The sequence below is a fragment of the Crinia signifera genome, chromosome 1 (genome assembly GCF_055691185.1).
Source record: "Crinia signifera chromosome 1, ASM5569118v1, whole genome shotgun sequence".
NCBI lineage: Eukaryota > Metazoa > Chordata > Amphibia > Anura > Myobatrachidae > Crinia > Crinia signifera.
Genome location: NC_139217.1, coordinates 246,433,817 through 246,448,523, shown reverse-complemented (window position 1 = coordinate 246,448,523; position 14,707 = coordinate 246,433,817). Strand labels below are relative to the sequence as shown.

The window sequence follows — 14,707 nt, the reverse complement described above, 5'->3', positions numbered from 1 at the left end:
TGCCATGAAGGAGGTTTCCAGGATTCTTCGTTGGGCAGAACGACAGGAGGTCATCCTAACAGCCGTCTACCTGCCAGGAGTCGACAATTACGAAGCAGACTTTCTCAGCAGGACACATCTACATCCTGGAGAATGGTCACTGCATTCCGAGGTCTTCCAGGAGATTGTAAGCTGGTGGGGTCTTCCACAGATAGACCTCATGGCGTCTCACCACAACCATCAGCTCCCGCTCTACGTGTCGCGGATAAGAGATGCAAGAGCCTGGGTGGTAGACACCTTGGAAATCCCGTGCACTTTCCAGTTCGTGTACATATTCCCGCCAATTCCACTTCTCGGCAGAGTCCTCAAGAAATTACGGCGGGAACAGACTCAGGCAGTACTGATAGCACCGTTTTGGCCCAGATGGACGTGGTTCTCAGACATCCATAACCTTCTGGGGGAAGAGCCCTGGATTCTTCCAGACAGACCGGACCTGTTGCAACAGGGTCCCTTCCTGCACCCCGCTTTCCAACCTCTTCGCTTGATGGCGTGGCTCTTGAGACCGACATCCTAAGAAAGAAGGTTATCCCTTCGTCGGTCATTCCTACCATGCTGAGGGCTCATAAGCTGGTATCGGCAGCCCACTATCACCGCATTTGGCGGTCTTACCGCCGCTGGTGTACGGAGAGAGGGTACCCATTTAGGTCATTTTGTTTTATCCCGCCTTCTCCGTTTCTTACAGTCAGGCTTAGATGGAGGTCTTCGCCTAAGTTCACTTAGGGTACAAGTTTCAGCCCTGTCGGTGCTTTTTCAGAGAAAAATAGCTCTTATGCCAGACATTCAAACATTTTTTTCAAGGCGTGGCTAGGGTTCATCCTCCCTTCGTCCCGCCTACCCCTCCGTGGGATTTGAACCTTGTCCTGCGGTTTCTCCAGTCTAATACTTTTGAACCATTGGAGTCGGTGGATTTGAAATTTCTTACATGGAAAACGGTGATCCTGTTGGCTCTAGCCTCGGCTAGACGGGTTTCTGAAATTGGAGCTCTCTCATGTAGAGCGCCCTTTCTTATTTTTCATTCAGACAGGGCGGAGCTGCGTGCGAGAGCGTCCTTTTTGCCAAAAGTGGTTACTTCATTCTTTGTAAACCAACCTATTGTCATCCCATCCTTCCACGACAGGGACCAACACTCAGTCGCGTTGGATGTGGTACGGGCCCTTCGCATCTACGTCTCCAGGACTTCGTCCTTATGGAAGTCAGACAATCTTTTTGTCCTTTATGACCCTTTTAAGCGGGGATGGCCAGCTTTAAAGCAGACTATCGCCCGCTGGATTAAGCTCACTATTAAACAGGCGTACATTGCCGAAGGCATGCGCCCTCCTGTATCAGTTACAGCTCATTCCACCCGATCGGTTGGAACTTCCTGGGCGGCAAGGAGAGGGGCCTCAACGTCGCAATTGTGTAGAGCGGCCACTTGGTCTTCCGCCCATACTTTCATCAAGTTCTACAAGTTCGACACTTTTGCCTCGTCCTCGGTGGACTTTGGTCGTTTGGTTTTGCAGAATTCCACGAGTTCTCCCGCCTATGGGGATATCTTGGGAACCTCCCCACTGTAGCTCGCCAGTGTCCCCTGCTGGATGAATGAGAAAATAGTAATTTGGTACCCACCGGTAATTCAGTTTTTCTGAATTCGCAGGGGACACTGGCCGCCCTCCCTACTCGTGTTGCCTGCCAGATATTGTTTAGTGTGTATGGTAATAGTATAAGGAAGGTAAGATTCTGCGCTTCCACTTGGATGCGACCGGGTCCCTGGTAGTATCACCTTCTACAAAGAACACAGTAAAGACAAAAGTAGGGGCCCGCGCTTCCTATTGGGGAAAATGTTCTTTATCCTTTGGATATAGGGTTTTCTTCTTTATTCAATATGGTATTTTTGACCTCAGGAAAAAACAGAAAGAGATCTCATGGTGTAGACTAAATGGTATAGGTTAAATTCTAAGTTTGTAATAGTGAGATGCCCGTACCATATAGGGGCCTCTTCTAAGCCAAACACTGCACGTAGATTAGGGGTCACACACACTTGTTACACCAATATATCAGATCCTTCCACTTCCCTATCTGGGGTAATCCTCATGCAACAAAAACCAGTACACATCTTCAGTACAGTACAGTATGCCAGCAATATATTTCCCTGGAGTCTTCGATGACTACGCTTTGCCGCCCCTCACAGGACCAAAGACAGGGATACTCAGCCGCTGCGAGTTTCCCTCGCAGCGGCTGAGTATCCGGTGTTTGGCCTAGAAGAGGCCCCTATACGGTACGGGCATCTCACTATTACAAACTTAGAATTTAACCTATACCATTTAGTCTACACCATGAGATCTCTTTCTGTTTTTTCCTGAGGTCAAAAATACCATATTGAATAAAGAAGAAAACCCTATATCCAAAGGATAAAGAACATTTTCCCCAATAGGAAGCGCGGGCCCCTACTTTTGTCTTTACTATGTGTGTATGGTGTTGTGTCCTGGTGTCCTCTCCTCTCGTTTCCAAATTTCCTAACTGGGGATTGTAGGGTATTAGAGGGGAGGAGCCAGCTTTTTAAAGTTATAGTGTGCCAGCTCCCAGCAAGCCAGCTCTAATTACCCACTGTAGCTCGCCAGTGTCCCCTGCGGATTCAGAGAAACGGAATTACCGGTAGGTACCAAATTCCTATTTTTTACATCTTCAGCCACCATTATTATTACCAGACACCGCCCCCCCCCCCCCCCCCCCATGCTGGGTGCAAATGATCTGTCTGAAGAGATGTCCAATTTCCATACGTGCATAGACACAGAGCCCACAAAACTCTTAGATGGAACAGTCTGCTGGGTGCACATGGGCGTTGACAACCAAGTCATGTATAGTCTGCTCCGCCAATGGTCTTACCAATCTGTAAACACTAGCAATCTTTCTCTGCATCCATTCACCTGATCTGGCACTTGCAGAGATGTTAACTTCTTTCTTTATTGCATACGTGCTATGCTGCAATCCAGAATAAGACCCGTGGCTGTAAGCCCACTGATGTGTAGTGCTTGAGAGAAGTGACTTGAATTTAGCTATGTAACTTTTTGTTTTCAGTTTGTTGTCAAATTCTTGCATTTATTTATATGGTATGCAGTTGCTATGTCAGGGGTTACAATGTCAGCAGCAAGTCTATATTCACGACATTCGTAAAATGTCTACATGATATTAAAATCTACACAAAGTTGTCATTTCAATTAGGCTTAGGTCAGGCATGTCCAAACTGTGGCCCTCCAGCTGTTGTGAAACTACACATCCTAGCATGCCTTGCCATAGTTTTAGCATTCCCTAATAGCAAAACTGTGGCAAGGCATGATGGGACTTGTAGTTTTACAACAGCTGAAGGGCTATAGTTTGGACATGCCTGGCTTAGGTATAGTGTTGACATTAGACACAGAAGGAAAGTAAAATTTGAGTCAACATTCTAATATTGTCGACAAACCATTTGAGTAAGCTTGTTGACGTTGTCTGTGTAGAAATGTTTAATATTGACATGACAACCATGTCAAAAATGTATGCTTGATGAGTGTTGAAAGTGTTGTAAAACTTTGCTGCCTGCTATGAATTTAATTTACACATAAAGTTGAGGTATATCAATTTACAATTCAATTTGATCAGTGATCTTATGGTTTAATAAAGTGAAATAAGACCCTTGAAGCTGAGTAGAGACAAACTTTCTAAGCGTAGTTCTAATGCACCCCTTGCTAATATTAATAAGATCTACATACATTTTGTTTTTTATTGCTATTTGGTAAAACTGCCATTTGTGTTGTGTAATATTTTTAACTTGGCTTGCATTGTCATTAAGCGCTGTGCCAGGATGCTATGAAGTGTTTCTTTCTACAAATTATTTATTTATGCCTGTTGTTTCTTTTAAGCCATGTCTATTGTATAGCAATTTAATGAGTTGTGTATCCACAAAGATGGTCAAAGATCTGCCTAAAGCAATTTTTCCTCTCTCTTTTCCACTTCCCCCAAACTTGCTTTTGTTATGTATTGCCTAGATAATCCTTGTGTTGAACGGTATCCGACATTACCTTTCTTCGGGGCAGATAGTCCACTCTTCCGCTTTCTTTGTTCCCGTTCTCCTTTAATAGGAGAAGTCAACAGGGAGGACAAAAAGAGACTGAAAGTTGTATTTAATCAGGGTCAGAGGGGTGGTGTTCAGACTGACGGGCCCACAGGCAGACTGGCCTTTTATGCTTGCCGACACAGATGGCCCAGTGGCATTCATGTAAAGGAAGAGAATGCATCCCAGTCCAAGCCATTGTAGGCCAGCATCGTTACACTTGACGAAGGTTGCCGAGGGCAACAGACCAGTATCACCAGAACTGTGTGATCACCAGTCTGCGCCATTGAAAGCATTTAGTTAAAGCCCAGCTTTCCAAGGGGCTCTCTGGCAAGTTGATGCTCATGTGTTGCATTAGCTTTCTTTTATCAGATGTAATTTGTTTCCGGACTCTGTTGCCATCATCAGAGCTTTAGAAATTTGTCACTCCTTAGCAGTAGCCTTTCTTCTGATACAGACCACAGTTTTATTTGATCATGACTGTATAATGTTGTAGTATTTACTTAGTGAGCTATTGCACTTTATATTCATTGTTTCCTTCTAACATCTAAAAAGTGTATTTTTTATGCTCTTTATCTACAGCAGATAATAAGCGACACAAATTGTATTGTTACATTGTCATTTGACTATTTTTAGATTTATTTTTGGTCCCAATATTTAATGTCAAATGCTGGTAAGATCATGCAGATTAATACATATTACAATTATAATAATATATAGTAAGTTGATGTTTTGTGTTAATGTTAAGATTTTTGATAGACAAGTATTTTTCATCTGTAGTTTATGGCCTTTGTCCGTGGTCCATACTACATGTTAACCTTTCCTACTTTTGCCAGTCATGCTATGCGTATTTTTTTTTTTTTCCAGACAGACTATTTTACTTGTCCCTAGGGTGAAACAAAGGTTAACTGAAATTTCCTCTGTTCTGTACCTGAACAAATCAGCAGTTTGAGGCGGAAGTCACATTGATGTCTTGTAAGAGTGACAAACCCTTTTTAAAGAACTCTCCCAACTGTGCGGCAGTCCAAGCATGCCATGAATTTAACTCTTCCTGTGGTCCACTTCCTTGTATCCTACAAAGAGGACAGAAGAAACAGAGCACTTTGTTCATTGAACATCACGCTAATCCTTGAAAACCCTTGAACCCTATACACAAAACAGCTCTGCTAAAGTCTCTGTCTACAGTCCAGAGAGGGTAAAAATAGAACAGTTGAAAACAAAGACACCTTTTCTGGATATGTACACCTATAAGTACTAACCCATCAAGTGAAAATATAGTAAAAACAAATGTATACATAAATATATATATATATTTTTAAGAACTATGAATTTGCTTTGAAAAGAATGTCAAAACCATTTTATGCTGGCTCTTATTATGGTTTATTATGGGTTATGATACCTAAATAAAGGAAACAGAAAGGCACGTGCTGTGTGTTCTAGATTTGCCACTTTGTTAAGGGTTAAATAGTTAAAGGATAACTCACCAGAGAAGTCGGTGCACCTTATTTATAATACAGCTTTTGTGTTACAGTAAAATTATCCAGAGTGAGAGTGGTTTGCCTGTGCTGATCCCATATTATGGGATTAACTGCTAGCCCCACAACACTGTTCCAGGCATTACAAAAGAAACTTGATGCTGCAATGGAATAGAAAAAGTGGTACTTGTGAGTTATCTGGACGCCCGATTTTTTGATTGTATGCCTTAAGTTAAGGCATACAATCAGATACGATGCGATGCGATATCGCATCGCATCGCATCGCATGCGACCATCGGATGCGATGACCCGATTTTTCCATAGGAATCAATGTTAAAATGATTCCTATGGAAAAAGGGGTCCTTTTCATACCCCTACTATCCAAGTGGGCATGGAGTTGGATATAAACCTGTGGCGAGCGTAGCGAGCCACCGAGCCCGAAGCGTGGCGAGCGAAGCGAGCCCCGCGAGGGGACGGTATTCCGTGTCCCCTCGCGGGGCTCGCTACGCTCGCCACGCTTCGGGCTCGGTGGCTCGCTACGCTCGCCACAGGTTTATATCCAACTCCATGCCCACTTGGATAGTAGGGGTATGAAAAGGACCCCTTTTTCCCATTGAATTCCATGTTAAAATGGACTCAGTCCATTTTAACATTGATTCCTATGGAAAAATCGGGTCATCGCATCGCATCGCATCGCATCCGATGGTCGCATGCGATGCGATGCGATGTGCCCGATCCGACCCGATTTTGAAATCGGGCGTCCGGATAACTCACAAGTACCGAAAAAGTAATCTATGTGTCGGCCTGCAAAATGTAAAATGAGTACCAATTTATTGGTAACTTGTGCATTTAGTGTTCGATAGCTCCTGAGGTGGCAAACATGGGCTTAATATTTTAGCCAGGTGGCTCTTCTTAGCTTCCATAGAAGGTATCCTCTGCTTTTTCAATTCAAAAACTGAAGCTTCATCCATAACATTTATATTACAACTTCTAGATGGTTCATCATGTGCATTCTGTTGTTTTTCACAATTAAATAATATAATTTGTAGCATTACCTATTGGTGGCTTGCAAATCTTGGGAGGTTTGGGATCATAAAAAAAGAGCGTAACCAATTTAAATTACAAAGCCTTTCAAGTATCACTTGATATTAGCACCACTCAAATCCAGCTTGATGTAAACAGTGATATTGCCCCTACATTTGTGTAACCAATTAGGCACAACATTTCTTTTGGCACCCACAATATCGGTTTTCTTTTTATTATTGAGAAATTAAGATGTGTCAAGAAAAACTAAATAATATAATTATGGTAACCATATGAAAGTAACTCATGATCAGTGGATCTACTTTTTATTTATTTATTAAGCACAGCGCTGAAAAGTTTGTGTATTGTAGATACACACAAACAAAATGTGTTTGTGTGTGTAACAGGGAATAGACTGAACCATTTAATGTATGTTCAGAGATTAAGGTAGCTATAGGGTTGGCTTTATAACTCAGAATAGGTTAGTCTGCAAAACATTCTTAATACAGGGCAGTGTTGTACAGCTCTGAATGTTAGTAAGCAATGGTAGCACTGTGCCTCTAAGCACTGAGGTCATGAGTTCAATCCCCTTTATTATGTGTGTAGTTTATACATTTTGTTTGGGTGGGATTCCTTCTGCACTCCTAAAATATCGAAATGCTTTAACTGCATCTTGACCATATTAAAACGTGTGTATTTGTGCTCGTATTTTATGGAATGCAGTTTATAAGCTCATATTTGGTCAGGTACTGCTATGAATGACACATATAAAATGGTGGCACTATATTAATAATAATGAGCACTTTGAATACATAAATAAAAGGCATGCTTTTGCTGCATAGCACTTATTTCTAGACAAATATGCACAGAACTAGTAATAAATATTGTACTTTCACAAATACCCATACATAATGATCAAATCACATAAAGGCCTCTGATTAACTATATGGCACATTTTTAAGGCTATTTTGATGGCTTCAATGTAAAGGATGTAACAAAGGCACCATTTGTTTCAAAAGTGTGCAGCACCTCACAATGGAGTATGTGCACAGACTCGTTCTTCCCGTTTCCTTTTGTTTTCATTAATTCCAGCGGGTTCAATACCATCTTCTAATTTCTGGTAGTGGTCTTTTGTAAGAAAACCAAAAGCCGCAGCTACAATCTCATGCACAACCAATCCAATTCCGAAACAAAGGTGTTTTAATTGAGTGGAGCTGTGTAAATCTACAGCTCCCCATTGTTTTACCTTGTACTTTTCTGCAGTGATTACAAGAGGTCACTGCCCCCAATTTACACAGTGTTGTGACTGTATCTCTTGATGCATAATAATGTAAGCATGGCAAACAGGTTTTTGGCAAGCATAAGGCATTAGGAGGGCATAACTGTCCTAGAGTGTGCAAGATTTTCCTTTTATCCTTTATGCAGCTTTTGTCTTCAAGCTGTAGGTCAGTTAATTACATTAGATTTTATAATTCAGCATTAATATTGTAATTTAGTTAAATACCATGGAGACAATAGTGAATTATTAATAAAAACATTGTTGCAATATTATTTGTTTTAGATTTTGTATTGCTGCCAGGATAAGAATACTACTACCTCTGTTGTATTTTATACTAGAAACCTTTTCCGACGCTGTTATTCTCTACTGGCTTCAATATTTAAAATGACCATCTATAAATAATAGTGAACCAAAGCTTTTTTGGTTCACAGACATTTTATGGTTCTCTGTTAACAGAGCACAGTCCAATTTATAGCTCCTACTCTGTAGGTCCAGTAGTGTGCTAGTGAATAAGAGTATACTGTAGTTTCTTGCATAGTTTTCATTTGTGGTCTAGTCAAACACCTGATCCTGTGTAAAGAAATGACCTTTGTTTGGGGACTAGTATTTTGTTATTGTTAAAGTTATTTCATCCTCTAATTGTCTGATCACGTTGTGTGAACTAGTGACTGTGCAATATAGAAAGTGCCAACATGATTTCCCAATATTGCCATGGATTAAATGTAATGATTTATACCGGATCTTGACTTCTGTACGGAATGATATCTGAACGAACGACCCGACAGTAAGAAATCTGAACTTGTCTGAGGTTGTTTGTTAATGTGCTTTATTAATGTTTTCAAATTATAAACTAGATCATTAACAATTATATAAATTTTATTGATTTACTGGGGGTTTGCACACAAACAATTAATTTAGCCCTGCTGTTTGTTTATCGACTTTCATAGGTCTGTTCTTTTAAGTTTTGGAGATTCTGATGTTTATTTAATAGCGTTGCATTGTTTTTGATTTATATTTGTATTCTCATGGTTCGTGATACTAATAGCAAAATTTAATTAATAGTTTACATTTAAAAGTGAAATTGAATACTCGGTCCCTCATTTAAAGTTGACTTAAACTGCATATGGTAATAAAAACACATTCATAGTTGTTTATTGCAACCCACTTCATGGATGTATGCAAGAGTTCTGTAAAAAGTATTCAAGGACACTACTTTTATTAAGTATACTCTTTTTCTGTGTTTTTTTTTACTTGTTAGGTTTATTTATTTATTGATGTCTCCAAAGCCTCGAAAGTTAAGAAGATAGAATTGGTGAAGTGATGTAAAATAACAAAGGAGGATATTCAATGTGTGCTGATTTTTAAGGCAATCGAAAATATCGGCACTTTTCGACAATAATGGGTCGACCTATTCAATCTATGTGACTGCCGGAAAACATGTGGCCTATTTGCCAATCCATGTGTTTTCCAAATAGTCAGATAGATTGAATAGGTCAAATGTAAATGTCAGATAGATTGAATAGGTCAAATGTAAATGAAAATGGCGTAGAGTCGACAATTTAGCGGCCTCTTTTTAATAATGCAGATTCGACTTATAACAAAGTTGGATCTGCATAGGCAAAAATGTGTCCGCATGTGCCGTTATGTGGTGCTATCGGCACACATTGAATATCCCCATAATATGCTAATATAAAAAGCTTATTTTATTTTATTCAAAAAGCAGGAAAATACAGCAAATGTTTTTCATATTATGTAGACAGTCAAACTCATGCACAGATATTGTGTCCCAAACTGGATGCCTAGAAACCCTGACGTGCAGTGGGTTCGTGGTCCAGGACCAATTCAAATTAATTATTTTCAATGTAATAGGCAAAATTATAGTTTGTGGCTTTCAATCATAAACTATGTGGACAATCAGAAGCGAATTCTGTCCCACACCACAGAACTGATCCTAAGGATGACCCTATAAATACAATTTACTGAAATCTACCAGCTTTTAACCAGCATTTGAATGCTGGTTAATTTTTCCAGTTCCGGTCTGACTCCTTGTTAGCACTGCAAAACCGTGTCAAGCCTTTCTACCTGGGGCCTTTTCTTGTTCATTATAAATAATAAAAAAAAAACACTTGCCATACCTTTTTATACACATTTTTAATTAAAACAGATAATTATAACTATGCCCCCCCCCCTCCTTTTCACCCTCGACCTGCCCCCTTGAAAATTTAACATCCCACCTCCTCTGTTTCCTCTTATGCTGAATTGCCCAGGTTTTTATCATATCCTTTTACTCTTCCCTTACATAATATTTCAACACCCACTTGCCTGGGTCCCACCAATGTCAGAGCCAAATTCAAAGCAAATTCTCTATTCTTATATTCATTGACTTCATTGACTTCACAACATTAGTCAACACTGCATTCCTATTGGGATCCATGCACTGATACTCCAAATGCTCCTCTATTTCTTCACCCTTCCATTAACTTCCGCTTCTCATTGAGGTCCTTCAGAATTCTGTCAATGGCCCTTGGAAGCTAACAAAACACACCTCCTCATCTCTCATGCAGATTATGGTCAATTTCTACTCTCTGACCCTCCCAACTCCTGTGTCACCCCTCTTCAATCTATCCTTACCTCTAAAGCCTGCCCCATATTTAACTCTGCTTTCCCCCTATATCAGTCATTTCACTGGATTTCTGTTGAATTCAGAATCAAACTGGTCCCCTACATGGCTATCAACCAATCTTCTCTATATAGTTACATTCTTATTTTCTCATATGCTCACCACACCATTTGCTCTTATAGTGACCGCTGCCTCACCTCATCCCTAATTTTCACTTCCTGTTCTCTCTCTTAATAATTTTTCTCGGATGCTCCCATTCTCTGGAATGCTTTCCAGTGCTCAGTTCCGCTTTTGTTCAGTCTCCTAACCTTTAAAAGTCAGATTTTCATTCTAATGTTATACCACTCCTCCTAGCTCTCCAGATTTTGCCCTGCTCTCCCTGTTGTCTATCAATATTTCTGGTAGATGCTATACTATTGTATGCATGGCTCTTTCCCATAATTAGTCTTTGCATAATTATGTATTTGTGTGAAGTTGTATCCAGTGTGCACTTTGGTAGCTTGTCATAAAGAAGGATGATACATTTTGCATATGCATAACCAACCTTATTCAAATGACAAATGCATTTTGTATCTTGTTCTCTAATATGTTATTTTGGTTTGTACGAATATTACTAATATGGTTTTGTTTTCCTATAGGTGATGGTGGAATTCAGTGGTCCGTTAGTGAAAAAGATTCAGAGGTGAGAATATTATGTTTTTTTGTGTGATTTTTTTTATTTTAAATTAAAGATATGTACTTATAAAAATATATTCCATTGTTATGGCTGATAATTTTTTTTACCAAGGCCAGTGATACACAGATACTTTGCACATCAGTGTTTATATTTTTCTACATGTATTTTATGAGATGGTAAGAGAGCGTTAGAGTTCCACATATTGGATGCTGATTCATAGTGGATCTTGATTCTCTATGTGCTACAATAAATAATTTGCTGCCATTTTAGGGCTACAAGTTATATCAGCGTTGCTCTGCATCCGATAAATAGTTGACCTTAGAGTGCTAGCATGAGGTTTTCACCCTGCCTTTTCTTTAACCCAATAAAAGGGTCTTGTTTCAATGTTACCAGTATTTCTAGTCTGCCATTCATTATCTTGCTGCTTGGGTACCATGAACTTGACACTCGTATGGTATAGTGGCCTTCAAATGACTGATTCTCTTCTATGACTTTAATGGATAGTCCACTTGAGTAAACAAAGTCCACACATAAGGCATGAAAGGATTTTGCAACCAGAATAGAATCAACTTTATTGGCCATGTGTGCTTGCGCACACTAGGATTTTTTTGTGGATTACAGTGCAGCATCAAGCAGGGATGAGGGGGGGGGGGGGAGAAATTACATACATTACATTAAGACATTGCATGCGGGGGACACATGGCCGCCGAGCTGCACAGTTCCTGGGCAGCCATCAACTGCGCCACTGGTCGTTGCAGCAGCCAGGTGGGTAACAATATAAGCAGGGACAGTACAATTATAGCGGAGACAGTACAGTTATCACACAGGGACACTTACCCGCCATTGGACGTTGCAGCAGCCAGGTAGGTAACAGTATAGGCAAAGACAGTACAATTATAGCGGACAGTACAGTCCTGGGGGAGAGTCAGTGATGGGGGCGGGGGCGCCGCCGCCGCAGAGTTCACCCGTAGCTAGTGCGGCCTGCTGGGGGGGTTGTGGGCTTCCGGGCCTCCTGTCCCCCTCCTGTCCGGGGGGAGGGGTTATTTGCTGAGTGTGCTGGGCCCTCCTAAACGAGTGCTGGGTTCTGCCTGTCTGTGCGTGTGCCGGGCCCTTTCGTCCATGGAGAGAGGGAGCTGGAGATGATCCTCTGGGGGAGGGGTCCCCGGTTCGATGGTGCTGCTGGGCGATGGTGCCGGGGACGCAGTGCTGTGCTCCTCCAGCCGGATGTCGATGCACTCGGTGCTCCTCATTAGACACAGCAGCCTCCTTCCTTCAGCCGGTCCAGCCGGGTCGCTGCAGCAGCCTCCACTCTCGCCTTCTGCCTCTCCTCCGCCACGCCACACACCCTCTCCTCTGCACACCGCTCTGGAGGTTGGGGGGATGGTGAAGCTCCACAGATGGGGGATCAGAGCTCCACGTGCATGCGACCATCCACCGGAAGGCTGCATTAAGTAAAATAAAATACTGGGTAATTGCCATACACAGTTGTTTTTATGATCACGGCCTTCAAATGGGACAGCCATTGTGCTGCCTTCACGTGGATGTGAAAGTCCAAATATGACATATAAAGTCCTCTTGGAAAGAAGAATTCTTTAAACAAACATGTAAGCCACCTGTAAAGAGTTTAGTGGTTGGATATATTGAGACAACATAAGAAAACAGGGTACTTCTGTACTTTCACGGCGCCACTAGAAATCGCGGTCATCGCGGGCATTGAATGCACTTAAAAACGGCCGCGACGCGACCGACGCGATGCCCGCGATTTCCCATAGAGATCAATGTTAAATTTCTCAATGGACCCGATTTTACTGTTAAATGCCTCAATTGACACGATTTTTCCATAGGAAACAATGTTAAATGGCCCACAGAGGCCAATTAGCCACCCTGAAGTGTGAAATGGCCCCCACAATTGTTAACGCCACCCCACGATCAACGCGAACCCGAAGCGTGGCGAGCGCAGCGAGCCCGCGAGGGGCGGCGGTACGCGTCCTACGACCTTTTCATACCCCCACTATCCACGTCGGCGTGGAGTTGAGAATAGAATAGTGTGCCGAGCGCAGCGAGCCACCGAGCCCGAAGCGTGGCGAGCGCAGCGAGCCCCCCGAGCGGACGCGGATACCTTCACAGGTAAACGCGTCCCTTCGCGGGCTTCACAGGTATCCTCGTCCCCTCGCGGGGCTCGGTGGCTCGCTGCGCTCGCCACACTATTCTATTCTCAACTCCACGCCGACGTGGATAGTGGGGGTATGAAAAGGTCGTAGGACGCGTACCGCCGCCCCTCGCGGGCTCGCTGCGCTCGCCACGCTTCGGGTTCGCGTTGATCGTGGGGTGGCGTTAAAAAATGTGGGGGCCATTTCACACTTTACGGTGACTATTTGGCCTCTGTGGGCCATTTAACATTGTTTCCTATGGAAAAATCGTGTCAATTGAGGCATTTAACAGTAAAATCGGGTCCATTGAGAAATTTAACATTGATCTCTATGGGAAATCGCGGGCATCGCGTCGCGGCCGTTTTTAAGTGCATTCAATGCCCGCGATGACCGCGATTTCTGATCTAGTGGCGCCGTGAAAGTAAAGAAGTACCGAAAACAGTATGTGTATAGTATAAATATGTTTACGTTTTAATCTGCTTAGAATGTGAACCATACTCAAATCATTAGTTTCATTCTGACTTTTATCTTTTTTTCCAATGCATTAGGCTCAAATCGCTAATTTTACTCCATTCAGACGTTTCAACAATCGGTACTACACAGGAGACAAGAATGTTGTATGCAGGAACTGTAATCGCCAGGGCCATCTGTCCAAAAATTGTCCTGTTCCTAAGGTGAATTTTAATTAATGGTTTAATATGAACTACATTATAAAAACAAATTGGGGATTAGATCACAGAGAATATAATTTTAGTGTTAACATGGTTTATTGTCACATCAGATGTGTGTGAAATGGAGGGTTTTTTAGTTATTAAATGTAATCCAATATGAAAAATATTTATATAATTTGTACACTTAATGTTTGCATGTTACACATGTGCGGTTCTTGAGAATAGTCCTTGCTGTACCTATTTATCTTCTAAAAGGGTTTATGATCAGAATGTGGTTATTTGTATATAGTATAACCATATAGTACATTTAAGATCTGTGTCTTCAAAATGTGATGTTACATTTATTAACATTAATATGTCCTTTGCTTTTTTGTTGTAGTGGAATCTTAAACTAATAGGGCAGCTTTACTCATTTTTCAAAGTAAAAATACCACATACATTAGCAAATTATATAGACTTGTCAATGTAAAGGTCCTTACACACTGAGCGTTTTTCATCCGGGGGTGGACGACTTTCCTTAGCATGGTGCCATCCACTCCGCCGCTCATCTCCTGGTAATACCAGGAGATGAGCGGCCAGGCCAGCGATAATGCGGAAGTGCGCATCACCGCTGCTCCGTACACACTGGGGCATAAATTCATACTATGAGCCAAGAAGCAAGATAGTTGTTGGTGTTCTCACCACCACCACCACCCATCCTCACATTTA

General features: G+C 41.8%; 1 protein-coding gene across 1 annotated transcript in view; it reads left to right on the top strand.

The window, feature by feature from the left end:
- The window catches only part of ZCCHC7 (zinc finger CCHC-type containing 7), a 184,635-nt gene that overhangs the window by 100,505 nt on the left and 69,423 nt on the right, over positions 1–14,707 (top strand). The window contains exons 3-4 of the mRNA XM_083179778.1: positions 11,141–11,184; positions 13,877–14,002. Of these exons, the coding sequence (XP_083035904.1) occupies positions 11,141–11,184; positions 13,877–14,002 (170 nt within the window). The remainder of the gene's footprint in view (positions 1–11,140; positions 11,185–13,876; positions 14,003–14,707) is intronic.